This window comes from Pipra filicauda, unplaced genomic scaffold (assembly GCF_003945595.2).
Source record: "Pipra filicauda isolate LSUMZ 115617 unplaced genomic scaffold, ASM394559v2 scaffold160_size1671714_pilon, whole genome shotgun sequence".
NCBI lineage: Eukaryota > Metazoa > Chordata > Aves > Passeriformes > Pipridae > Pipra > Pipra filicauda.
The window spans coordinates 1313421-1340905 of NW_024104107.1; the positions used below are offsets into that span (position 1 = coordinate 1313421).

The 27485-nt window shown below is 47.4% G+C and overlaps 1 protein-coding gene across 1 annotated transcript in view; it reads left to right on the plus strand.

Moving 5' to 3' along the window:
* Nucleotides 1-27485, plus strand: part of PLXNA4 (plexin A4) — a 420427-nt gene that overhangs the window by 359360 nt on the left and 33582 nt on the right. Inside the window, exons 16-23 of the mRNA XM_039379236.1 lie at nt 4421-4514; nt 6855-7094; nt 8042-8188; nt 13839-14073; nt 14464-14606; nt 18288-18556; nt 21006-21072; nt 22959-23105. Coding sequence (XP_039235170.1) covers nt 4421-4514; nt 6855-7094; nt 8042-8188; nt 13839-14073; nt 14464-14606; nt 18288-18556; nt 21006-21072; nt 22959-23105 — 1342 coding nt within the window. The remainder of the gene's footprint in view (nt 1-4420; nt 4515-6854; nt 7095-8041; nt 8189-13838; nt 14074-14463; nt 14607-18287; nt 18557-21005; nt 21073-22958; nt 23106-27485) is intronic.

Here is a 27485-nt window from a genome sequence, read left to right on the forward strand (position 1 = left end):
ACCCACAGCTCTCTGCTCCCCTGTCAAACTGGACTGATTGGAGTATCTGGGGATTAGGAGCAGGGCTTGTAAATCCCCCCCAGTTCAGCTCCCATCCCAAAGATGTTTTCACAAATCAATTAGTGCCTTTAATTACCGTGAGGGAATTCACTGATTTAGCCAGATTGAGTCTTTACACGTTGGCCTTGAAGCTTTAGTGTTGGGATTTTCCTTTTGGGGTTTTTATTTTCAGGCAGAGTCCAGGTTATCAGTGAGATGGGAAATCACTTTACTCCTTTCCTTATTAAAGTGAGTTCAGTGCTGCTTAAAAGGTGTAAGATTGACACTTAGGAGAGTGAATTCCTTGATATCCCCAGGAAAGCTTCAGCATGGGGACCTTCCTCAGTCTGGCCTCAGGTCTGGGAGGTGAGAGGTTCAGAAGCTGTTTGATCCTTGTTTTCTCTGCTGAAAATGCCAGTAATACATGAAGAAGCAGCCAAGAAGGTGTTTCAGGTGCTTTGGCAAAGCTTTGCCCAGCCTGGAGGGACTCTGTGTCCTGATGAACTGGATCTCCCATCCCAACTCCCAAGATAAAGGAAATTAAGATGAGTTGCTTGTTTAGGAGGTACCAGCTTATTTGTGGGGTGTGTAGCTGCCAGGATGGATGACTGGGATTCCACTTGTCTCTTCATTCATGGAATCATAGAGTCATTAATATTGGAAAAGATTTCTAAGATCTTTGAGTCCAATCATTAACATTTAGTGTTCACCACTAAACCATATTCCCAAATGACACACCCACACAGCTTTCAAACACTTCCAGGGATGATTTGAACACTTCCAGGGAGGAAACACCTTCAGGCACAACCTCTACCCTTTGCTTTGTTCAGAGCCTGAAATCAGAAAGGATCTATTGAGCAATGACAGGAGTCTGATTTTATCCAGACCTACCCAATCTCATCCTCTTTCTTGTGCACTTTTGAGTCATTCCAAAGGTGCATAACCTTGGAGGAGGGTGCAGAGGGAGAAATGGAATATCCAGGATGTTCAGGGTGTCAGGGACAGTTTTAAGCCCTGTAACTGTGGAGCTCCATCCAGCAGGTTGTGATGGGGACGAGCATTAGTGTGAGCACAGCACACAGAGCTGGATGAAAGCACAGCCAACTCCAGCCCTGAGAGTGAAGCAAGAGCTAAGTCAGACAAGACATTTGGATGTGGAGACTGTTGCTCAGTATATTTGTTATGTGGAATGATTTATTACAGCAAATCCACTGTGCTCCTCTGATCCATCACTCCTGGCTGTGGGGCTGAGCTGTTCTGAGGGACAGATGATTGCTACTAAACCAGCTTTGCAAAATCAGGGATTGCTTGTACCAAGCCTGACTTAAAACCTTTTCAAGAGACATTTTCCAAGATGATAAAGAAAAGATTACTGCTGATTTACTCCTATAGCCAAAAAAACAAGGAGTCACACCGGGCTGGCAGGTAAACAGAATTTTATGAGGCTCCATTAATACTTTTGATCTGGGTTTCATTTGAGTTGTCCAGCAATTACTTGAGTCTGCAGACAGAAAATTACACCCAGGGCTTTGGGGACAATAAAGAGTTAAACTCAAAAAGCTTTTGGCACCTCTGTCATTTTGCTGGGCAGCACCAGGTCTCCAGGCTCTGATCTGACCTGGTCAAGAGGTGGCTTTGACTGGACATTCAGCTGCAGGCACAAAAGTGGCTGGTGGTTTTCAGGGCAAGGAACAGTTTTATTTACTTCATTTTCAGGCCAGAGTGGGTTTGGAGGTGATTTTGTGTCTTCATCACCTCTTCTTTTTTCCCCTCTCTCTGCTCCTGTGCTGTGGCTGTGTTTAATACCTGTGGTCTGAGCCTGCAAGCTCAGTTTCCAAACCAAACAGAGAATTTTTAACACTTGGGTTTAAAACTGTGTGCACAGACTTGGTTGATTAAATAAAGGGATTTTATTTATCACGTGTCTCTGTGTATGTGCACACATTGGGTAGGTCTGGAACGTGTAAAACTTTTGGCTGAGTAAAGATTCAAAATCCCTTCTAGTTTGAATCAGCAAAGGTTAATAATGGCAATGATAACAATATAACAATAATAATTATTGTTGTAAAGGCTCACAGCCAAAAATGCAGAAGAACCAGGACAGTGGAGAAAGAACAAAGTAATCAATAAACTTTGCTTATGGTTTTAGATGGGCAAGTTCTCCCTGATATTTCTCTGGGGGTTATCAGGAATATTTACTGTGAATTTTGGGGAGAGAGTATTTCTTCTGTAAGGCAAAGAGGGGAAAGTCTCTTGTGAGTAGGTGTATGACTTCAGAAAAGATTCCAAGAAAGCTCAACCATCCAAGCAGATCTCATGGAAATGGTAAAACATGGGTTTGCCCCATAAAATTTCCCATTAGGAATTTCCCATCAGAGCTGACATTTTCAGGGAGCAAGAATTTGAGATAGTCTGCAAAACTCAAATGTTGCCCTAAACATGGGCCAGTCCAGATATTACTTGAATGAAAGATCATGGAGAACCTCTCAGAGAAGGTCCACAGGAGCAGCTGCTGAAGGATATGATTGTGCCAATTCTCTTGGGATAAACCAAAACTCTTTGGTTTATCCGTGTGGGTGCAGCTGGAGGGGCTGAAGCTCAGTCCCAACTATCTGTGCCCAGCTCACCAAAACCTGAGAGCTCTTCTGTGAGCAGAGAGGTCTGTTTGCATTCATTCCTGCCTCTCCATCTGATTATTAATGGAAGATAAATGAGGAACAGGAAAACAAAGGTCGGGAATGGGGGAGATCTGTTGGCTCCTTCCTCACAGAGTGTTTATTCTCTGGTGTTTCCTCATTCATAATGCAGGTGTTCCACCTTTCCTGTATGTGTAGATTTACCTGGAGGCAGGAAAGGGATTCTGAGCTTCCTTTTCACAATCCCCTCAATTTCTCCCATTCTCAGAAGGAAATAAATTGCATCCTGGACAGTTTCCAAGGGGAGTTATAGAGGCAGGTGCTGAATCTGATGAGAGCACTCTTCACCCTGGGAAGCCCTCAGAGATGGGCCTGTCTGCTGAGGACATTTCCTCATCCTGTCCTGGCTGTGGGAGCCCTGACAGCTGCAGCTTTTGCTTTCTTGGATAACTCTTCCCCTTCCAGGCCTTGCATCGTGTTGCCCCCACCACATGGAGCAAAGGGAGAGCTCACCCTGGTAGAGCAAGGCTGCTCCAATTTGGGATGGCCAAAGCTGCCTGTGGTGAACCCTTCCCCTTAACATGGGGTTCAAAACCAACCCTACTGAAGCCTGGGAATGGTCCTTTGCAGTTTCCTTCCTCCCTCTCCCCTGCTCCCTGAAGTCCCACAATCAGCAGCAGCACTGGCTGCAGCTGGAATAGGCAGGGAAAGGAGAGAAGGGTGTTTCTGAAAGCTCTTTCCTTCTGGTGACAGTGATTGCAGGGAATGAACTCCATTTGCAGCTCCCCATCTCATCTGGGCTGAGAGAGCTGTTAGAAAATGGAGAAAATCTCCCAGAGCCTTGTAGGTTGTGATTTGGATGGATTGGCTTTCTCAGGAAACTGGTCTTTGAGCAAAGGGATGCAGCAAGAGGAAATCTCTGTGCTGTCATATGTTGGATCCAACACACGTGGCAGAGTTGATCTGCCTGGGTCACCAAGGCAACACCTTCTGCACACCAAGGCTGAAGAGTTTGGCTTGGTTTTTTGTAGATGCTGCCGGACTGGGCTCCTCAGCAGCACCAAAAATTGTTCAGTGAGGTGGCATTTTCTTGTTCAGGGTGAAGTTTTATGGCAGGTTTAATATGCAAGATGGGACTACAGACCTCAACCAGGTAGCATTGAATCCTCAAGAGCTGCTTGCATGGGACAGTATCTATGAGGGCTTTTTGGGTTGGGCACTGAACAGGCTGCCCAGGGAAATGGTCATGGTCTCAAGGCTGCCAGAGCTCAAGGAGCATTTGGACAATGCTCTCAGACACGTGGTGGGATTGTTGGGGTGTCCTGGGCAGGGCCAGGAACTGGACTTTGATGATCCTTGTGGCTCATTTCCAACTCAGGGTATTCTGGGACTGATTGAAGCAATACAGGAGATAAAGCCCATGGACCTTCTGAGGAGCCCCTGTTAAATCTCCACCTTTCCTCCCATTGTCAACTCTTGTGATTGCTGAGTCCTGGCAATGAAAAACATCCAGATTCTGCCTGATGTGACAGCTTTAGCAAACATGTGGGTTTAGTTATTTCTCTCCTTATGAATGAATGAAAAATCATTTGTTTGTTTTGTTCTTCCTTCCCTCCCCGTGGCACTGCGAGATGTGGTCACATGCTTTGCAACCAGCATTTAGAAACACAGATCACACATTTTCGGTGGGATCAGTCCTGATATCTACTGGCTGGGTTCTTTATTTTCTTCCCTTTCTTCTCTAGTGGCAACACACCCATTGCAGTGTGGGGAACTCACCTGGATCTCATCCAGAACCCTCAGATCCGGGCGAAGCACGGTGGGAAGGAGCACGTCAACGTGAGTGTGGCTGCTGGGCTGGGGAGGGGACATGGCCATGGTGGTGTTAGGGGCTGGCTAACAGCTCTGCAGCTTGGAATTGCATCCCAAAAAGAGGGCGTGACTTGCTTCCAGAACATTACCTCGTCCCTGAAGGAGTATAGGACCAAAGAGGGGAATGAGAGGGGTGTAATGAAGTTCCTGGTCTCTTCTAAACCTGTTTCTTCTGTTGGCTCAATGACATCTGTCCTCTCTCTTGTCACATGTATAACCTGTGTTATTTATGTGCATAAGAAGGCCCAAATTCAGGTTATAAACTGAGCATGTTTGGGTCAGAATAACACTCTTTGGTACTACTGCGTCCACTCCATGGGCTATTTGGGATCCTGTAGGAGATTATCCAAGTTTAGCCAGTTAGATTTACAACCTAATTCAACTCTCAGTGAGGAATCAGAAGAAGCTCTAAGGAGACCAGCAGAGTCAAGGTCTAGGAGATAATTCACTCAGAAGGAGCCACTTGCCAGTAGCTGCTGAGCAGCTCCAGGTAGAGCTGTAAAAGGTGTGAGTTTGGCACCTCCAATTAGGAGATTCTGGAATAGGCAACACCTGGTGGTATTTACAGTAGGCTGGAGGATGGGGCCACACAACAGCATCTGAAAAAGTGTTGGCTATGTATGGGCACTTTTTGGGACCAAATGTGGAAGACCATCCCAAAAGAAGAGGCTCTAAAAATAATTGGCTTGGGGGCAGAAAGTCCAGATCCTCTGCATTTCTCAAGTGTTCAGATTAATCCATGAACTTCCCACCCAAGGTTCTCAAAGCGCTTTGTAGACAACAAATGATCTGCTGCCACATGAACAGCAGCAAAACTGTGGTGGATCCAAAAAGAAAATGCAGGAATATATGGGGCAAATTCATTTGCATCTGCAGTGTGGAGGTTGAGACATCTGAATTTTGGTCTTATCCCAGCTCTGTCATGAACTAATATCTCCCTTCAGAAAGCCAAACCCAAAGGAGTTTTGTTGCCTCTCATGCCTCACCAGATTCAGGATATATCTCTTGAGGTTGGGTTCTGGGTCTGATGTGAATCTTGACAGAGAGTCTCCCATGAACTCTGGGAGAATCCTGCTCCAGCTGACCATGGATATTCATGGGTGTGTTTTGGCAATGCCTCGTATTTCCTGGTGCAGCACAGCCAAACCCTTCTCAGCTTTCCTGCAGGATTAGAAGCCTGCAGGACTTCTTCTCCCAGGAGACTCCAGCTCTTGCCTGACACGCTGGTCTCAAACAACCCTGTGCTGTGCAGATGATGAAGCCAATCCATCACCTCCCACGTGCTCATGTAGAATTCAATTTTTTGCCAGGAAGTTCTCCAGTGCCTTTTGTTCCTTGGGAGAGCTGTTACAGCCCACAACATCTGACTGACCTCACAATATGGAACTGGCTGGTCCAAGTCACTTCTCTCTCTGCTGATTTGAACCAAAGACCTTTTAGCCCTTGGGCAATTCCAGCTGGGATAATGAGTGTGCTTTCAGTGCTGGAGGTATCATACTGGTTAGGAGAAGATTCTCATGTCGAGAATCCACAAAGATCCCACAGAGCTTGTGCTGTTTCCCCACAGATCCTGTTGGTTCCTGGTGAGACCAGGATGCATTATGGTAGCAACTATGATGAGGAAAAATGAAGGCTCAAGTCCTAAAGGACAACCAGGCATCTAATTCCTAGACCTTTAGTCAGGGTAAAACACCTGTCACAATCTGTTGCTCATTTCTCAAACACACACAAAAAAAAGGAAGTTTTTGGCAGGGCTGGAACCAAACTTCAGGGTCTCCTACCCTTATCTCTTCCCCTCTCCAGCTTCCTGGGATTCATTTCAGGTAACCTGATGTTCAAACTGGAATCTTGAGCACAACAGGCACTTTTGGAGTGGTGCCCAGAGATCTAATTGCAGTGTGACAGAGAGACTTTGACTAGTCGGTGCTGTAAAAAAAAAGAAAAAAAAAAAAGGAAGGAATTCATATTTCCAGAAGGAAATGAAGTTAGGGAAAGATGCTGACACTGGCAACCCCAGAAGCTGAGCTCCCTCAAGAGGTACAGGATGCCCAATTGAAGGGCAAACTGCTCCACACACCTGCCCCAGCAGAGTGTTCCTAGTCCCTTCCCAGCCTTGATTTCGTGATGGGGATGGGGAATGTTTTGAAGCAGAGGAGCACCATAATAACCAAAATCAGTCCACACAGTAACCAAAAAGTTCTGCTCCTCCCTGTCCCCCAGCAGTGGGTAGGGTAGCATCTGGGTGTCATCTGCCTACCAGGAGGGACATTTTCCACAAACACTGCTCGTGTTGGGTTTCTTTCCCAGAACTGTGAGGTGCAGAACAGCACAGAGATGACCTGCCAGGCCCCAGCCCTGGCTGTGGACCCCAATCACCAGTCGGAGCTCGCCGAGCGCCCGGAGGAGTTTGGCTTCATCCTTGACAACGTGCAGTCCCTGCTGATCCTCAACAAAACCAACTTCACCTACTACCCCAACCCCATCTTCGAGGTTTTCAACCCCTCGGGGATCCTGGAGCTGAAGCCAGGAAGTCCCATCATCCTGAAGGTGAGATGGGGACCAAGGCCTGGATGGGGAAGGACAAACACATGTTGCCTGTTGACTCTCTGTGCCTGCCAGCACCCCCCAAACCATGGTGGCATCCCAAAAACTTCCTCCATTCCTTGGCCCTACCACACTGCATCATATCAGCCACCATCTGCAAACACCAACCACTGCCAATACCCATAACCAAGAAATATTAACTCCTGCTGGAACTATCCATGTGCAGCCCAAATTGGTACCAACTGCTGCTCACCAGAGAGAAGTTTCTATGATTGCAACAGGGCTGACAATTAAATACCCGACTCTATTTCTTTTTTGGGGTTGCAAGACCTTCCTCTCACCCCTATTTAAACCCAAACCAGCCCTTTGTCATTTCTATAGTCTGCACAGCAATACAGAGGAGGGATTTTATGATGGAACATTTCTGTATCAGCTCTTTTACGTGGTGCATATGCAAAGAGATGATTGTGCTTCTTGCACGTTTGGAGGGGGGGTCTGTCTTCCTTGCCTGACTATGTTTAGTGAGTACTTGATCGTGCAAGACCTAGATGCAACATTTCTAATTCAGTTCCAGAGAGAAGGGAGCAGGACAGGCTGTTGTGCCTGATTTGAGTCTTTAGCCATTCATGTTGACTTCCTAATTTGGCTTTTCCTCTTTGTGTCAGCAAATGGTGAACTACAAATGTCATAACAATCGCAGAATGGTCTGGGTTGGAAGGGACCTTAAAGATCATCTTGTTCCACTCCCTGCCATGGGCAGGGACACCTTCCACTATCCCAGGTTGCTCCAAGCCCTGTCCAACCTGGCCTTGGACACTTCCAGGGATGGGGCAGCCACAGCTATGAAGTGCAATGTCAAAACTTGTGTCCTAGGAATGAACTACAAGGGGAAAGAAAACTTTTTGCTGGTGTTTATTTGATTTTGTGGGGTGATATTCCTTTCTGTCCAGGGCAAGAACCTGATCCCACCAGTGGCAGGAGGGAATGCCAAGCTGAACTACACCGTTCTGGTTGGGGAGAAACCCTGTGCAGTGACTGTGTCAGATGTGCAGCTGCTCTGTGAGTCCCCAAATCTCATTGGAAGGCACAAGGTGATGGTAAGTGGTGCTTGAACCTCAGCCTCTACTCTACTGGGTGGCTTGGGAGGGCACAGCAATGCTGGAGAGCTGGGAGGGATCTCTGAGGAGTTTATATCACCATTTGCCTTCCCAGAAACATCAAGGTCCTTTTTTGATCTAATATCCCCTTCAAGGGTAAGTCGGAGAAGTAGAAGAGTAGAAGAGTGACCCAGGGATCTTTGTGGACAGTGAGGAACCTTTCATAAACAAAAACCTTTAGGAAAGTTTGCCCCTCTTCTGTTTTCTCATGAACTATGATGCTCATGTGAGATCATACATGTAACATGTTCCTACATGACATACTTTGTTAAATTCAGCACATTCCCCACCAATTACTGACGTGCTGGTGGCTAAAATTTCCTTAATGTAGGAAAGAAAAAAAAATGCAGGATATGGATGACAGTGTGACTGGACTTTGAAGTTTTGACATCTATAAAACTTAGTTTACTCCTGCACATCCTTCCTGGAACCTGTGAAGAATGGACCTAGTGATTACATCAGAGGGAGCTCCTCCTCCTCTCACAACTGGTTTATTTACTCCTTCTTTACTTTCCTCTCAGTGATTTGCATTCCTTGATGCTGTTGCTTGATAAACAGCACATCAGCAAACTCACTGGAGCTGGACCATGCTGTGGGTAGAAACAACAAAAGCTGACAAGTGACATCAGTGTTACTTATCCCTCATGAATGATTTTTTTTCCACCTCTCTGTTGCCCTCCCAAAGCTGCACCTGTCACATATTTATTTATTTCAGTGCAGTGAGACCCATAGATGATGGAGACACGCTGTATGGCTCTTTAGAAATAGAGTTTTCTGGGAACTTTTAGTTTATGATGATCATTTTGGGTCTTGTGCTGCTGGGAGACCTCACACTGGCTACTTCACTTCTCTGTGCCAAAGTTTGTCATCTGGAAAATAGAGGGAATAATCCTTTCCAGCCATGCAAATATCCCATGACTCTGGCTTCATTGCAAAGCACATCAAGACGCTGCAAGAAGAGCAATAATGAAGTGAGAGATTTTCTCTGTGTGAACACCAAAGCTTTGGAACGTGGCAAAGGATGTTCCCTGTCGTTTTCATAGATATAATTAAACATATGGTCAGTCAGAGGTGGGCAAAGCTAAGCCTAGAGAGAGAGAACTCCAAGTCAGGTGAGCAATAAATAAATCCCTGGGGATCAGGGAGGATGAATATGTGGTCAGGTTGTACCAATTGGGAAGACTCCCCTGCTCCTGCAGCTTGGGACAGTTTAAGTGAAGCAAAAGATTAAAAAATACCCCCTTTTTGAGGATGCTGGAAACATGGGAAGGTGGTGGCATTGAAGCCTGTTAATGAGCATCAATTTTAGGGCAAGTTACAGATTTTATTCAACTGCCAACAGAGAAGCAACACTTTGACAGCATCTGGGCTGGAAACAAAAGGCAGAAGGTCACCTGTGGTGGAGGCCATTGCTCAAGGATGGACTTTGCATCTGGAGCTTAACAGGGGACAGCTGGGCTGGGAGATGCCCCCTCCAGCACAGCACAGCATCTCTTGTTGTTGGGGCTGGTACAAAATGTATCGCTGTGTTTCATTTGAACATCTTTTGATGGTCAGGATAATGGACAGGCAGCTCTCCCAGGTCCTCCTCCTGTTTCTGCCAATGATTTGCTGTGTGACCTTGAGGAGATCCTTGACCAAACCCCTCCTTGCAAAGTGAGGTGGCCAAGATCTGAGAGGGGGCCATGGGAGTGAATCAACCACGACAACACAGAGATGATTACTAAGGGAAGGAGCAGTGACAACGACACACATTGATGTCAACACGCTTTTGATCTGGTTCAGCTGTCTCTTGTACAATGACAGAGTTAAGTATTTGAAAAAAAAAAAACAGGAAAGGAATAAAAAGCCTTGAGCAATGGCTAAAAAAAAAAGAGGGACTAAAACTCAGAGGCAAGTTTTTTCCAAGGAAAAGAAAGAAACATGAGGAAGACCCATCACAGAATCACAGAATATGCCCAGTTGGAAGGGACCAACAAAGATCATTGAGTCCAGCTCTCACCCCTGCACAGGACCATCCCCAAGAGTCTCACCATGTCCCTGCTCCCCTGTTCAAACTATGCTGGAGAAGGTCTGCAGTGAAGATGTGGGATACATCTAAAGGATTCCTGGTATCTAATTCAGGTGCTTATATCCAGAAATTCACACTGGACTCTTTCTGTAGTGGATGGAGAGATGGTCAAATGCAGCAACTGAAGTTCAGGGCACATTTCCTCTAATCTTAAATTAGACAATTCCATTGGGCCAGGACAAACATGCACCACAGGCAAGTTTTGCACAAGAGGAGCTCCTGAACTGCTACAGGTGACCCCTAAGACTTTGTTGGAGAAAACTGATGTTTGCCATGGTGCCCTTTAGAACAAATTCATGATTAATAGGCTTAACAGGTGGCCAAACTGGTGCTTGATAATACGGAGGGTTCACGTTCAGTCTTCTGGAAGGTATAAACAGCATCCTCTAGAACCACTTGGTGGCCCAAGAAATAAAGTAGGGCTATATCTATATATTTGCCTGTTTTTCTTTTGAATTCTCAAAATAATATTGCAGCCTCTTAGGCTTTCTCCTTCAAGAGGCAGATTGTCTCACATCAAGGCAGTTTTACTTGTGGGACCTTCACAGTGTTGAAATCACCTTTGGAGAGGAACACACTTTGTTAGACACCTGCCTTTAGGAGTCTAAATCCTCTCCTAGTTAATGGAGAGAAACGGGAACTTCCACTGAATCAAACATCTCATCCTGATGTCAAAGGAGGTGTCAAAAGCAGCTCACATAAATCACATCCTAAAAGTGCTTTTTCTCTTTATTGACTCTGAAATCGTGCTGGAATGTCTAACTCAGATGTGCATGTGGAATATTTGGAGAGAGAAATCCCACCCATGGAGATGGGCTGTTCTCTGAGCTTTGAGGACAGACCTGCACTGGGGTTTGGGACGGGCCTGTTTGATTTTAGTCTGATACTCCTTGAATAGACTCGTCTAACTGCAGGGCTTGGAGGAAAAGGGCCACTGTTGGAAAGAGAAAATGAAATTGAATAAATCCATTTACTGATCCACTGTGACAGGAAGGAAACTGTGCAAGCTTTAGGAGGGAGGATTTGGAACAGTGGTCTACAGTAAAAGGGAACAGCTTTCAGTGCATGGATCAGGATGGGTAGTGTGTCACATACCAATCCCAAACCTCTGCCCTGTGCAGGTTTTATAAGTGAGTTGGGCCTTGGATCTTGAAATAAATGGGAAAACTGGTCACTGCTGCCTCCTCAACCAACATGGGTTGTTCTTTGGCCTCTGAAGATGCTCTATGAGTCATCAGTGTCATACTGCAGGAATGGTCAACTCTATTACCTGGGCAGATAAATTTGGGGTTGGTTTCATTTCTTGCTGTGGACATTGTTACCTTTCTAAAGCCCGTCCAAAAAACGGCATGAGAGGACCTTGTGGATGGAAAATAGGTATTTTCAGACATTCACTTTTGTCCTGTCCATGACATAAGGGTTGTAGCTGTGTGTCTTTGGCCAGAACCCAGTAAGGAGCAGCCTACACCTGGTGGTAGAGCAAAACCAGCATCTTCTCTGAGGTTGCATCTGGGACTGGAATAATTTCTAGGAGATGGTGGGGTCGCAGAGATTCATGTCCCCAGAAAGGATTGTGGTGGTGAACAGCTGGAAAACTCTTCATTAATTCATGACTCTGCTCCATAGTCTCTTCTGGCTCCAACCCTTCCTCCTTGGACCAGATCCTTCCTCCTGCAACCCAGAGGGGAAACCTGAGCAGGTGCCTGAGCTGAGCCATGGGAGGCCTGGGATTAATGTGTGCACAGGCAGGCTGGAGACAGACTGATGAGCTGAGAGCCAAGGGGATGAAGGACAAGGCTGGACACCAGGCTGGGATGTGGGAGGTGTTTTCACCAGCTGCTGTGGGAACTGGAAACGTGAGGGATCCTCCTCATAAAAGAGGGAGAAAACAGTTTAATTGTGTGCTGCAGTGGTCTCAGTTGCAATGGAAGTGGGAAACACTCAGCCTTGGGGTCTTGACTGCATTTCCACCTGGCAGCAAGATTTTGCACTTTGTGCAGGTCCAGCTGTGTCTCTCAGTGACAAAGCTCCTCTGGGGTGAGTGATGGGGCTCATCACCACATCACAATCCTTCAAGCCCTTTGCATGGCACCTCCCATCCTTCTGCTGATCTATAACCAGCGTTCCCCAGCCACAGCACAGCCCTACAAGCCTTCTTTTATACTTCAGGCTGCTCAGCAGAGCTTTTCCCCCATCACTCAAAGTTAGTCTACTCTACAAATAGCTTTGAACAACCTTGTAGTAGCCCTGAGCAAGCAGGATCCTGTGGGATTACTGCTGGGAGTGGTGTTCCTGTTGTAAAAATGGACTCCTAACAGACCTGCTTCAGCAGAACATTTTGTTGGCCTTGCAGCAGGAATGCTTGCAGGGTTTCTTGCTGGTTGTTAAAAGAAAGGTCCTCACACAGCAGCTCCTTCCAGAGGCTGGCAGCAGCTCTGGGAATCCCTGGAAGTGCATCGAGAAAAAAAAGCTGTGCTCAACTCCCTGTCCCACTGGTGAGCATCTGTACCATGCCAATGTGTGGCTGAGAAAGGGGCTGTAAAGAGCATGGGCCAGGCTTTGTGGTCTTTGTAGGCTTCTTCTTACTGCCTCAGAGGCTTCCTGATACAGTTTTATCTGGTGGAAGAGTGGTGGTCTGAAAAATAAAAGCTAGACACGATTCCAGTATGGGGGAACTGGAATACTTTATTGAACATGAGAACACTATTTTAAAGGCATCTGGGGCTGGACATGTTAATGAAGGGGACAACCTATGTTAATTGGGGAGTTACACAAGTTTTTACTGCAATTTTCAAATAGTCAATTTTTCTTCAAGTAGGATTACATGGGGGATAGAGGGATTACAGGGGTTTAGACATGGTTTTAACAATCATCTCAAAAAGTCCTTTCTTAATTCTTCTTGGAGCCAGGTTTATATCTCCGGGTTACACGATAACGGGTCTCTGGACAAGGGTCCAAACTTCTTGAATCACGAGATGTTTGTCAGCCTTGTTTTCCAAGGTTTGTGATTCAGATTTACCAAGCTTCCTTTTGCTGAAAGGTGGGTTTGGGCTCCCACATGGAAGAGTCAAAAGAAAACAGTGACTGATTTCTGCAGTCCCACCGTACTGACTGGGTCAGGTGTCCCCCGTCCCATTGCGGGGTGCGATGCCCCAAACCATAACCATGAGTGTGTATTTTGGGACTAAGTGACGTCAGTGCCCAGCAAATCACAGTGTTCAGGACAAGGAATGGAAAGCACAGAATGAAGTCTGAACTGATACCGAGGCAGGAAATTGAGACCGCTGACTTGTCCCACCACAAGTCGTTTGTTGGTTGGGTTCATGGTCACTCTGTCAACAGAGGTAATTCTATATGGCATTTCAGGTGTTTTTAAGCTGTTCTCTATCCAAACACTTCCCTTTTTGGCTTGGGACACAAGAGCTTATCCTTCGGCCTAAGCCAAGGAGGTAATGGAGTTCCTCCGTGTCCCTGCTCCCCTGACAGTTTCAACGCAACCCTTTCCTGCTTTCCCTCTAGGCTCGTGTAGGAGGCATGGAGTTCTCCCCAGGGATGGTCTACATCTCTCCAGACAGCCCTCTGAGCCTGCCAGCCATTGTCAGCATTGCTGTGGCTGGTGGGCTGCTCATCATCTTCATCGTGGCCGTGCTCATCGCCTACAAGCGCAAGTCCCGGGAGAGCGACCTCACCCTCAAGCGCCTGCAGATGCAGATGGACAACCTGGAGTCCAGGGTGGCTCTGGAGTGCAAAGAAGGTAGGATGAGGAGGGCAGCTGGCACAGTGTCAGTGTTGGTAGAAGAGAGACATCCAGCCACAAAGATTTGAGCCAAAACAGCACAAGCAAAAAGAACATTGAGCCTTCAAGCCTGGGTCTAATCTGACTTTGGCTGTTTTCCCTGAGCCTGGTCTTCCTCCAGCCTGTCCTAACTCACAGTCCAGAGAAATCCCTGGCACATGTCCCTGGGGAAAGGCTGTGGTATAGGAAAGGTGACACTGCTCTTGTCCACCTTCTTCTTCCTCTCCACAAGTTACTTCTCCACTTGTGGCTTAGTCTCATGCATGTGGGTGTGAGGGCCTTTCCCATCATGGGGAGGGAAGTCTGGGTTGTCACTGCTACCTGAGTCGTTCCTTTTTTTGCTGCCAGCCTTTGCAGAGCTGCAGACAGATATCCACGAGCTGACCAGTGACCTGGATGGAGCCGGGATCCCTTTCCTGGATTACAGAACCTACACCATGAGGGTGCTTTTCCCTGGCATTGAAGATCACCCAGTTCTGAGGGATCTGGAGGTAAGAAACCAACACCTGCTGCTTCTGAATCCTCTCATTCCTCCCTGTTTGGTCCTGAATGACAGGGGTGTGGTGGGGATATTGTGGCTTCCAATGTTGTGTGCTACCAGGGACAAAACTGCACCTCATTAAAAATCCATATGGAAAGGGGGAGATGGTGGCTGCTGACTCAGATCATAGAATTGTTAAGGTTGGAAAAGCCCTCTAAGATCATTGAGTCCCACCATTAATCCAGCACTGCCAATTCCACCCTAACCCATGTCCCAAAGTGCCACATCTACATCTTTTAAATCCCTCCAGGGATAGTCACTCCACCACTTCCATGGGCAGCTTGTTCCAGTACCTGACGAGCCTTATAGTAAAGAAATTTTTCCCAATATCCAATCTAAACATTCCCTGGCCCAACCTGAGGCCATTTCCTCTCATCCTGTCACTTGATACCTGTTAAATTCTCTTTGATCCCTCACTTATTTGAAAGACTCTCACAGATCTGTGTGCATTAGGCCTACTCTATTAAGCTTCTCCTTGGTTTTCACCCTGCTTTGGCTTGATTTTTAGACTGGATTAATTAGTTACTGCTGTGTAGGGGCCAGGAAAAGAAGTTATGTGACAGAGCAGGACACTTCCCAGTGTCACTCCAGCTTTGTATGACCCTCACACTACCAAGAGGTCAGTATTTTTGTGGCAACCCCTATAAAAATAACCTCCTGTCACTGAAGGAGGTTCACCTTTGCTGCACTCTGTGGTTTGCAGCATCACTCTGTCAATGCTCTGCCCACACCTTCCTCCTCCACCTCGACTCTCTGAACCACAGAGGTGGGAGGACAGTGAGACAGTGCCCACCACTGCTGGGGTCTCCACACAGCCTGTGTGACCTCAGTGGTGACAGAGAGCTTGATGGGAGCCCAGGTGAGTTCTGCCAGCCTAAAATCTGCATCAGGCTCTGGCAGATGGACAGGCTCTTCTCTGGGAATGCCTGGGCCAGAGAATCGGGAGCTACACCATGGCCAAGGCCAGGGAGGTTGTTGGCTCAGCTCTCTGCAAAGTCTTTGGCAGGTTCTGATCTTCAGAGGGGCTCTGGCATGGGCTGGTGAGATTGCTGGAGGCCAAGACTGGGGTTAGCTGGCAGGAAGGAGAGGCAGGAGCTGGCACAGGCAGTCCTGTGCTTGGCTGGCTGTGTAATCAGAGATGCCTGCTCGTCTTTGCTCCTTCCACTCGGAAGAGCCAAAATTCATTGAACTGTGTGGAGACAACCATTAGAAAACCTGATCTGTCAGCAAGGAGGACTTGTGGGACTGGGTGGGAGGCTGAGTAACACATTCACTACAGCACACATTTAATTGTGGGGTGCGGGTAGGTGGTCTCAAGCTGCTTTCCCTCAGGACGAGTAACTCAGCAGCTTCAATAAATGGGCAGGAGAAACAAGGGGTGCTGAATCTCCCTCTCACATGTGTGTCCACACACACAAGCACTTTCATTATCCCCACAGCCAATTTCAATCCCTACATTCATTAACCCCAGACAGCTGATCACAGAATAGCATCTGACCCCTTCAGAGGTCTTAGCATGGATGCTCCCCTCTGTAGATACACACAGAGCTAATGTTTCAATCCACCACCTTTGATCTCTCCTTCCTTTCATTCCATTCATTATTTTTTTTTCCTTAATCCTCTGTAAAGCTTCAGCAGCTCTTTCAGAGTCAAGATCTTTGGTACCAACACGAAGGCAGCTCCCATTCTGCTCCCTTCTCTGGAGCACCAAGGAGTTGCTATTTATTGCAAAAGATCCTGCAGTGAGAAGGTCTCACTTATTTCCAGTTCATTTGCTAATTAACTGCTTCCAGATGCAGCACAAAATACTTTTCTTGTTATTTTTTATTTAATTCTCCATAATAACCCGAGGATAGACAATATTAAATGTTCAAGCAAGTGAGTTAAAAATAATTATTGGCAGGATGGGTGGTAGTGGTTTGTTGGTTGGTTGGTTGGTTGTCTCAAGCTATTTAGGAAGTAATTTATTTGCTGTATGCAAAAAGAGTTAAGAACTCTAATTTCCTGAATTAAAATAATGACTCTATAAGGGGCCTGCATTAGTTGGTTGTTTAAACATGCCAACTTATTCTGTATTAAAGTGCCAAATTTGGTTGGTTATTAATACATCCATGTCTCAGTGACATGTGTTGCTCTTTGGTGAAACCATCCAGCTTCCAGGGAAGGTTTTTTTTCAAGGACTGGAACAGCTTCAGCAACATGGAGGAATGAGTTTGGGGTTCCCTATTTAGGCTCCATTTTTTTCTAGAGTCAGAAGGACCAGGAAGGGTGAAGCCCACCATGGACCACCATGCTGAGGTTCCCCAAGGCCAAGGGCCGGGTCCTGCCCTTTGGCCACAAGAAGCCCCTGCAGCTGCAGGCTGGGCCAGAGGGGCTGGAGAGCAGCCAGGCAGGAAGGGAGCTGGGAGTTGGGCTGGGCAGGGAGCTGAAGAGGAGCCCGAGTGTGGCCAGGGGGGCAAGAGGGCCAAGGGCTGCTGGGCTGGCTGAGGAAGAGTGTGGCAGCAGGAGCAGGGCAGGGCTTGTGCCCCTGGGCTGGGCGCTGGGGAGGCCACCCCTGGAGTGCTGTGTCCAGCTCTGGGCCCTGAGCTCAGGAAGGCCCTGGAGGGGCTGGAGCAGGGGCAGAGAAGAGCAGCGAGGCTGGGGAAGGGACTGGAGCCCAAGTGCTGGGAGGAGAGGCTGAGGGAGCTGGGGGGGCTCAGCCTGGAGAGGAGGAGGCTCAGGGGAGAGACCTCCTCACTCTCTGCAACTCCCTGCCAGGAGGGGGGAGCCGGGGGGGGTCGGGCTCTGCTCCAGGGAACCAGCAGTAGGACAGGAGGGCACAGGCTCAAGCTGTGCCAGGGGAGGTTTAGGTTGGATATTAGGAAGAACTTTTTACAGGGAGGGCATTCAGCCATTGGAATGAGCTGCCCAGAGAGGGGGTGGATTCTCCGTCCCTGAAGGTGTTTAAGGACAGACTGGATGTGGCATCAGTGCCATGGGCTGGGAACCACGGCGGGGTTGGATCAAGGGTTGGACTGGATGATCTCGGAGGGCTTTTCCAACCCAGTTGATTCTGTGATTCCAGGATTCTGTGACTGTGGAGCACAGGCTCCAGAGGTGAGGTCCTAAATTCTTCTATATAAAAACTAGTTCAGTAACCTCTCACAGCTGAGAGATATATTAGAGACTTACAAACCTCTGTGTCTCTTCATCTCCTCATCTCCTCAAATCTTGACCCTACTCTCTCTTTCCCATTCACTTTCTTTCTGCCTCTCCTGAAGTTTAATCCCAAACCTCTGTAAGAAGGTTTCTTGAAGGGATGAGAAAGAAGTTTTGGATAAAACTAGAATAAGACTTCAGTTTGACTAAAATAAAAATATAATGTGGTGTAGTACCACATCCAGGCACCAGCAATCCCTTTTTGAAGTGCTGTTCAGAGAGGGAAACACAGGATTGGAAAAAAATCATCTGGCTGTGAGTAGGAGTTCTGCCAGGCTTCCTAATCATTAAATGATGTGTGGACTCTCTTCCTGTCTTCCCTTAATTGGAGGAGCTGGAGGGATGAGGGCAGAGAGGCAGCAAAGGGTGTGAGACCCCTTTGGGGAGGTCTGAGAAAGGTATAAAGGCATAAACTCCCTTTCTTCTTGTGCAGGTCCCTGGCTACAGGCAGGAGAGGGTGGAGAAAGGCCTGAAGCTCTTTGCCCAGCTCATCAACAACAAGGTGTTCCTGCTGTCCTTCATCCGCACTCTGGAGTCCCAGCGCAGCTTCTCCATGAGGGACCGCGGCAACGTGGCCTCGCTGATCATGACAGTGCTGCAGAGCAAGCTGGAATATGCCACTGATGTCCTCAAACAGCTCCTGGCCGACCTCATAGACAAAAACCTGGAGAGCAAGAACCACCCCAAGCTGCTGCTCCGGAGGTGAGGATGGCTGGGGCTGGAGGGAGTTGGGTTGGGAAGCCTGTGCTCTGCTGTCCAACATAATCATAGTCATCTTTGGAGGAAAGATGTAGCTCTTGATTCCTCTCCTCCCTAACCAAAAAGTGGTCGATGATTGATAGTTACAGAATTGGGTTAAGTTACAGTTAAGGAATTAAAAGTTCCAGAACTAAACTATCTCCGGATTTTCATGTGGATGCTCCATAAAGCTTCATAAGGGCAGCAAAAGTCCCTGTTTCCTAATCCTTATTTTGGACTCTCTGTGTGCTTAAGATGTTAAATTTAGGCTTATTTTTCCTTTTAACCTACAAACTCCAACTATGTTGTGTAGGACCCCTAAGTGTATCCCATAAAACAGGCTGTGTTATATCCCTGGTGAGCAGTATGTCAACTTCTTCCACCTCCTGCCTGGGGTGTGGAATTCCCAGCTTTGTTTTTTGTTCCTTGATTACCTATGAATGCATGGAGAGTCTTCAGCTGCACTGTGGGATCTCCTGTGTCTCCCAGAGCATTGGTGCTGGGAATTTGGGGAAGGCAGCAGAAGAGCTGAGCAGGACAACAGAGCTGGTTTTATACAAGGCACAAGTTTGAATTGGTGCTTCGTGGCCTGGTCTGAGGTCTAAACTCCACAGTTTTGTGGGAAACCTTGAGTTAGAAATCTACTTCTCTGTAATTTAAGTGCCTTCCCTGCCTAAGGAAGTGCTGCCTCTTCTCCCTTTAGGATCAGTCTCTTTTTCATGGTCTGAACCAATCCTTCTGATCCTGAGTAAAATCAGGGGGAATCTTCTGGAGAGGAATGGCCTTTGCCACTGCTCAGAGCCAACTCTGAGGAGCCCTCAGCTGATTATGATGGATGGCTTGGGCAGGGAAGAGATCTCTGGTGCCTTCTGGGAGGCTTTTCCTTTAGCACATGGCCCACTATGGTCAATCAGTAGAAAAGGGAGCAGAAGGCACTTCCTGGCATTCAGGGCAGCAATGCCAGGGGCACAGGCTGGACTTTGCTTTGGTGTCAGTTGACTCCCTGATGTGATTCAAGCCCTCCAGCCTGGCTGGTGACCACCCTGCAGCTGTCCCCAGACTTCCTTTCTGTGCTTCTCCTCTGATGCTGGATGGCACTGCCTCCTTCCAACTGTCTCCTCCTTTCATGTTCTCCTTTTTCTTCCCCTTTCTCCATCTCTTTATCTTCCCTGGTTGCTCATTACTGTCTTGTCCTGAGAATCCCATCTTTCCTCTTTCTCCTTCTTGCAGCTCTTTTCTAACTCTCTTTGTTGGACATTAATTGTGGCCTTTGGAAGGAGAGACAGGGAACAGAGAAGGCACATCCACTGTTCCAAGGTCTGAAAACATGAGGAGAAACCAGAGACGTGCTTTGTGCTCTGAGATGGAGGTCCTGCCCTGAGCAGCACCAGCACAGAACACATGAATAGCTCAGTGCCTTGGGTCAGATGTTGGTGTGAGGTCCTCACACAATGATTTGGAGCAGCTGGATCCAACTTGATGCTTCCCTTCCCTCCCCATGAGTCTGTGGATGGAAGGGAATCTTCCAACACCTTTCTGCAGTGGCCGTTTTGGAGATATTTGACAGAAAGAAGGAGCTGGCAGAAGTGATTTTCCCCCCTCACCTGAGTCCAGTGTTCATCCCACATAGCATCTACAGCTCCAAAGAGATTTTTCAGGGCTGGGAACAACAAAAACAAGCAAGAACCCCTGTGTGGCTTTGGTGAGAGCCAGGACAAGGAGGATCCACTTTAATTCAACCAGACAGGGACTTGTGCTTTCTTCTTGAGCAGCACCAGTGCATGTAGTGGAGCCAGCACAGGTTTATCCTGTGCCCCTGTTGTCCAAACCACACTTACAGGTCTGAATTGGTCTTTCTGTAGGAAAAGTTCATCCTGAAGCCTCGAGATGGATCTCTGTTTCATGGAGGACAGAGTGTTCAAGGGCAAAAGCATGAGCTCTGTGAATGCTCCACATTGCCACACTGAGGAGTATAATCACTCCCAAATGCCAGGGAGATAGGCAGTGCTGGATAACTGCTCCCTAGTGATTTAGATCTGTCTCTCTTGAGTATTTATATAGCCTACTTGACATATGGCCTAGCTCTGAGCTCCTCATATTTGATGGATTTATCCTCCCTGAGCTCTTTGCAGAAGATTCCCTCAAATGTTGTCAACTCTTTGTTGTTTTTGAAGAAACTGAAAAACAGACACACAGGGAGTTCTGGTCACAGGAGAGTCAACAAGGCAGTAAGGATTTGCAGGTTCCCTAAATCCAAATCATGCTGAAGCCTGAAATTGTTGTGCCAGACTTAGCACAGGACTCAGAGATCTGGGCAGTAAGATGGACCAGGCCAATATTTTGATTAGTTCTTTGATATGATCAGCACAACTAAATCACTTCCAATTTGCCTTTTCTCCCTCCCTGATTTTAGGACAGAGTCTGTGGCTGAGAAAATGCTCACCAACTGGTTCACCTTCCTTCTCTACAAGTTCCTCAAGGTAAGAGGAGCCTGGAAAAACAGCTGCTTTAATACATTTCTTCCTGGTGAGGTTTAGTTGGGGCAAAAACTTCCCAGATATAAAGGAAAAATTCTTTTTTTTCCTCTGGAAGGAGGTCACTGCCTAATAGGAGAGATGGGCTGTTTTCTCATCCAGGAAGAACAAAGAGGGACACTTTGTTAGAGAAGCAGCCTGCTGGTCTTTCTCCTTGCACAGAGGTGGGATCTGAGGGTCAGTGCTGAAATGTGGAGGTTTTCAGACCATGATTGAGACCTGTATGGAAAATGCTCTCTTTTTACCAGCAGCCTGAGTTCTCCATCATGTGGTGACCCATATTTTTGGTGCGTGGTGGCTGGAGATCTCCTTCCACCTCAGTTCAGAGGCAGTACTGAGATCCAGCCCCAGCTGGAAGGATACTCAGCAGCAAAAGAGTGAAAGAACCCTCTGAGCCCTCTTGTTCCTCCTGGAAGGTCTCCTTGGGGTGGTGGGTAGCAAAAAAAAAAAAAAAGAGTCTTTCAGCCTTTGAGACCTTCTGGGTGATGGCAGGTCCCCCTTGGGGGACCCACACTGAGCCCCAGGCATGACAATTGCCAAGAGACCAAACTCAGAGCCAGCCTGTTGGGAAGGAGCTGGGCTTGCTCCTCTCCCCCACTCCCAGTGCAGTTGCTAAATATCCTCACACCTGACAGCCTCATTTGGACACAATAACCACCCTCTGCCTGGCAATTCAAGGCTTCACAAACAAACCCCAATCCCCTGAGCCTCTCCCAGTTCAAGGATGAACACAGGGGAAAGTTTTGAAGGTCCCTGGAAGGTAATTTTAGTGACTTCGGTATCAGATCCCTGCTCTGAGCTGAAAGGAAAGGATATAAGGAGGTGACTCTCTAAAGAGCTGCTTTTATAATAGGCTTTTTTCACCCCACTCAGCTACTTGTCTTCTTGCCTTAGCCTGAACAGAGGCCTGATAAGGGCAAGAGACAGGCACACAGAAGCAATATGCTGCTGGCAGATAAGCTAATTAAGTGGGAGACAGGTGTAGGAACTGAAAAAGGGGCCACTTTGCTTCTGATTATTAACTTGTTTTCCCTGGGATTTACACCGGGGGAAAATGACCTCGCTCCCTGAGTTGGGACACAAGAGGAGAGGGTGAGGAGGGGAGGAAGGATGAAGGGGGAAAGAGGCAAGAGAGGAAAGCATGAGGAGGGGTTCATGGCAGGGAATGTGCTCAGGGAGGGCAACAAGGGAGGAGAGGCTGGGAAAAGTGTGGGGAGAGGAGTACAGTGAGTGTGAATGATGAGGGGAAATTAGGCAGAGGTGTGTTTGCTGGCCCTGCCTGTGGGCTGCTTGTTGCTGTCCCGTGTGGGCTCCACACGTCTGACATCATCAGTGCAACCACAGAGACCCAGGGGCACATCTCCCCTGGCTCATGGAGCTGCTCCTGCCTGAGCATCCCTGTTTGCCTCCAGCATGAGGGTGCTCAGGGAGGCTGTGGACACTGCCCAGACACCCAGGATGAGGCACCATCAGTCCATCTCCCTTTCAGAGCTTCCTCCAGGTTCTCTGGAACCCTCCCCACCAGTGCAGAGCTCTGGCCTGGTGGCACTGGCTGGAACAGCACCTGCAAGGCTCTGCCAGTTCCAGCACTGCCAGGGAGCACTGACACCTTTGTCCCGTGACAGGACACTGTGGGATTGGCTTTCCAGGGCTGGTTGCACTCTGTGGAAGTGGAGGGTGACCTCTGCTCCTGGGCTGTATGGAATACACTGATGTATTGGTCTGGAGAGATTGGGGATGGCAAGCCATGGCAGTCACTGAGATGCCACGTGGGTTTGGTTCTCACCTTTCCTCCTCTTGTTTCACCTCATGGTCGTCTCTCGCCCCTTCAGGAGTGTGCTGGAGAACCTCTCTTCTCCCTTTTCTGTGCCATCAAGCAGCAGATGGAGAAGGGTCCCATCGATTCCATCACTGGGGAGGCCCGGTATTCCCTGAGTGAGGACAAGCTCATCCGACAGCAGATTGACTACAAGACACTGGTGAGTTCTCTGAGTCCTGTGGGCTTGTCCAGAACCTTCTAGAAAAATGGAATTTAGAGAACAGAAGCCCATGATGGGCATGCTGACCCTCTGGGACAATTATCCCCGTATCCCAGCAGGGTAACCCTGCTGAAGATTGATTATTAAAATTAAAAATCTCTTTCTCCCGTGAGGATTTCAGCATCAAGGGATATGTCAGAGGTACACAGTGAAGGGACTTTAGGTCTGCTCTAGAACTTGTGCAGCCATTTCTCTTGAGGAAGCACAAGTCAAAGAAAAATGAAGTTGATTTAAAGATTTCAAGGGAAGAAAACTAATCCCTGGCACTGAGTCATTCCCTTCAAAATGGAATTGTCTGCATGGAGCAAGATATACATTGCAGATGTGCAGCTTTAGCTTCTGCTCTGAGATTACACCCTTTCCCACTTGATTAAAGAGCATCAATTAAAGAGCATTAGATATCTCTTCTTAGTGTGTTTTTTTGGGCCTTCATTCTTTTCTGGATACGCTAAATCCACAGAGCTTCTAAGTCTCTGTAGGATAAAGATCACTTTCTAAGTCTTCAATGATCCTTGTAATTTTTCTCTTCCCTGTGCCTTTGTCCTCAGACAAACCCAACCCCAATTTTAGGACAGTCAGAAGATGCTCTAAATTGATCAGATTATTTTAACTGCAGTTTCATATGAGGGACATTCGTTTCACTTCACTCTAGATACCTCTGAAAACTGTGCCTAATCATAGAATCACAGAATGGTTTGGGTTGCAAAGGACCTTAAAGATCATCTGGTTCCAACCCCCAGTCGATGTTGGCTCCTTGACCTGTCTTAAACCTCAGCTCAGGAGGGCTGATGTTGAAATTCTGCTTGTCTTCAGTCTAGAGCTGAGCTTTGATCGAATTCAGGTCTGATGGGGGGTTGGATTTTATCCTTAAATAAGATCACACTTTTATTTTGCGTATTAAAAACGTGACTTTCCTGTTAAATCATCAGCATGGTCCTCCTTTGCTGTTGTTGTGGAGCAATTCAGAGGCTGTTCTCACACGGAGAGAGGGAGCAGAAGGAAGGAAAACACAGACATGGAGTGATCCCTTTCACCAAAGGAAATCCCCCCAGATCCTTTTAGGCTTGATAGAAAGCAGCCAGCAAAGAGTAGTAATTATACAGCAGCCTGAACAAAGCTCTCCTCCTTCCCTTTGTGCTGTTTGATGTTAATCAGCTCTCCCTCTTACATCTCAAGAGCAGACAAATATATCCCGATAGGAATCTCAGCAGATTTACAGAGATCAGCTCCGGTGAAGGAGATTAAGAAGAAGCAGAATGGGAACAGGATTGTTCTTCCTTTCTGTTTCTCTTTATTTCTGTTTAATTTTGTCCTTTCTCTACCTTCCTTCAGCAGTGTGACACATCTTATTAAAAATATACAGTCATGAAACAAAGCAAAGAACTGATTTAGTGTTTTTAATGTGGAAATTCCCTCAATCTCCTGCTCTAAACCAGCACTGTGAGTTTGCAGTTTATGGGGCTAAAATTCCCTGGGATGTTCACATATGCTGAGCGCTTGGCTGAGGTAAATCCCAATTCCAGCAGTGTGGCACATGGAAACAGGCTGTTTATTGCCATTATTCCTGGAAGACAGGGCCAGGGCTGCTTTTGGAAGGCACATACTCAAGGATCTTAGAGGTCTTTTCCAAACTAAAGGATTCTATGATTTATTCTTTAGCCTTTGTTAATCATGACCTGGCGAAGAGAAGCTTTGGGGTGACCTAATTGTGGCTTTGTGGTACCTGAAAGGAGCCCACAAAAAAAGATGGAGAGAGACTATTGACAAGAGCATGGATTAACAGGACAAGGGGGAATGGCTTCAAACTGAAAGAAAGTAGGTTTAGAGTAGATATTAGAGAGAAATTCTTTACTGTGAGGGTGGTGAGACACAGGAACAGGTTCCCCAGAGAAGCTGCGGATGCTCCATCCCTGGAAGTGTCCAAGGCCAGGTTGGACAGGGCTTGGAGCAACCTGGGATAGTGGAAGGTGCCCCTGCCCATGGCAGGGGGGTTGGAACCAGATGATCTTTAAGGTCCTTTCCAACCTAAACCATTGCATGATTTTATGATTCTATTCTATGACCTAATATTTTAAATCACGGTTTTGAACATGGTTTGAGTGAACAGCAGATCCAAAGAAATTGACTTATCCAGGGAGAGAAAAAAAAAGATGAAGCACATTCAGGCACCTGGAATGAATTGATTTTACAATACACACCTCATGTACTAAATGTAGATTGTTTTGGTCTGGTTTCTCTCCAAAACCAGGTAGCTCCAACTTGCTGTCTGCCAGGTCCTACAGGTGTCCAAGGAAGCAGCCCTTGGTGCCTGAGGGTCTTTGCAGTCTGTAAGAATTCCTGTACTTACAAGGGAATTTTCAGCCAGGAGAAATTAAGCTACTTACAGATGTGATTTGCTGGAATAAATGGTTGCAGCTAAACAGTGGGCCTTCTCTAATCCGTGAACCCCAGAGGAACCCCCTCTTGTGTTAGTGCTCATGAAAACCCAGCTACATCATCCCATCTATGAGACACAGGCAGATCTCATCCCTGCTGGCTGCCATCTGCCTTTGCCAGAATCCATGGGGTTTTTAGCCATTCACCAAAGGAGAATCCAGATGCAAAACCCTCACTGCTGCTGCCACTGCTCTGCCTTCACTGGGAGGTGAAAAACCATCCATCTCCTGCAGCAGCTGCATTTCTGTTGATACAAATAACACAAGGGAGCAAAGAGATGTGTTAGAAGCTGTCAAGAGTGTTGGCTAATTAGTGTTTGAGGGTGACAGGGAGGAGATGCCCAGAACATCTGGAGCAGGGACCTACCCTGTGTGGTCCCTGCACACCTCAGTGGCTCCACTGCTGGCAGCCTAATGGGATCCTCTCTCCTGAGAACATAGACCAGATGGATAAAGATCCTTCCAGCTGCCTTTGGTTAAGGCTTTTGAGGGAGTTTGGTGGCAGGAAGAAAGTCACCATCAAGATATTGGAAGAGGTTGCCCAGAGAAGTTGTTGACACCCTATCCCTGGAAGTGTTCAAGGTCAGGTTGGATGGGGCTCTGAGCAACCTGGAATAGTGGAAGGTGTCCCTGCCCATGGGTTGGGACTACATTGTCTTTAAGGTGCCTTCCAACCCAAACCATTCTGTGATTCTATAATTCTATGACATCAGAAGGCTTTCCTATGCTTGGTTTTTTTGGGGGTCCTTCTCCTTTTTCTCCACCAAGACTCTCTGTTTGCAACCCCCCTTGAACCTTTCAGCCCAATCTAGAAGGGAGAGAAGGATTTCTGTCCCTTGGACAGAAACTGTAAGGACATCCAGCTCCCAGGTCAGGCCACTCAAACACTGCAGAGAACTCAGAGCCATATGAGTAGTTACAAGTTCTGCCTTTATTATTTAAATGTCAGTAATCTGTAATGGCCATCAGGGCTTAGCTGAGCTAAGCTTTGCATGTATATAAGACATTTAGAGACAGTTCATGACTGGAAGGGCTGGCAGATAAAAAAAAACCCCCAAGGATGTTGAAAAAGGTCAATAAACACAAATCCAGTGAGATGACACATCCCAAGGTCATATAGGGGAAGGGCAGGGCTCAGAGATTACTGCTCAGTGTGCTCCCAGTCCCATTCCTTTTCATATTGACCCCACAACTGGCACATCCTCATGTGACACAGACCCCAGTGCGTGACAGAACAGCAGTGCCAAGTGCTCTTGTCCTCTCAGTGCCAAAACATTCACATCCTTGAGTGACACTGAAGTCTCTTCTCCCCTTCCTCCACTTCACCAGCTCTGCCCCCCAGGGCTCAAAGGCAGGTGGTGGCTGATGGAGCAGCAGCAGTGACTGCATTTGGGAGATCAGCACTGCAAAACTTCCCTCAGGGTGACTAATCCTGGGGGAATACAACACAGGCCATTGGGGGGGTGTCTTCCCCACCAGTGGACATCCAAGATTGATGCAGCTGAGCAGCAGTGCAGGAGCAATGAGATTAGTTCTTTGTCTTAGCTTGGTTTTCATCAGTACAGAGAAAAGTTTCTTGCTCCACAAGAGCAGGAAAACACCAGTGGAGACTTGATGTGAAACCTGGGGCACGTATGTCAAAGCCACTGTGCTCTGGGAAGGGTGTTGGTTTCCATAAGTGATGTGTGAATTCCCTAAAATGTTGAAAAGAGACTCCTGATGGTCATTGTAATGAACACATGGAAGCTCAGGGGTTTACAGGGACTATCAGCTCCCCCATCTCTGCCTGAAACCCCTGAGAGCAAACTTCTTTCAAATATTGCCTTCCCTGCTCTTCTTATTCCAGCTGAGCTGGCAGAGGAAACCAAGGGCTGTGGTAGTCAAG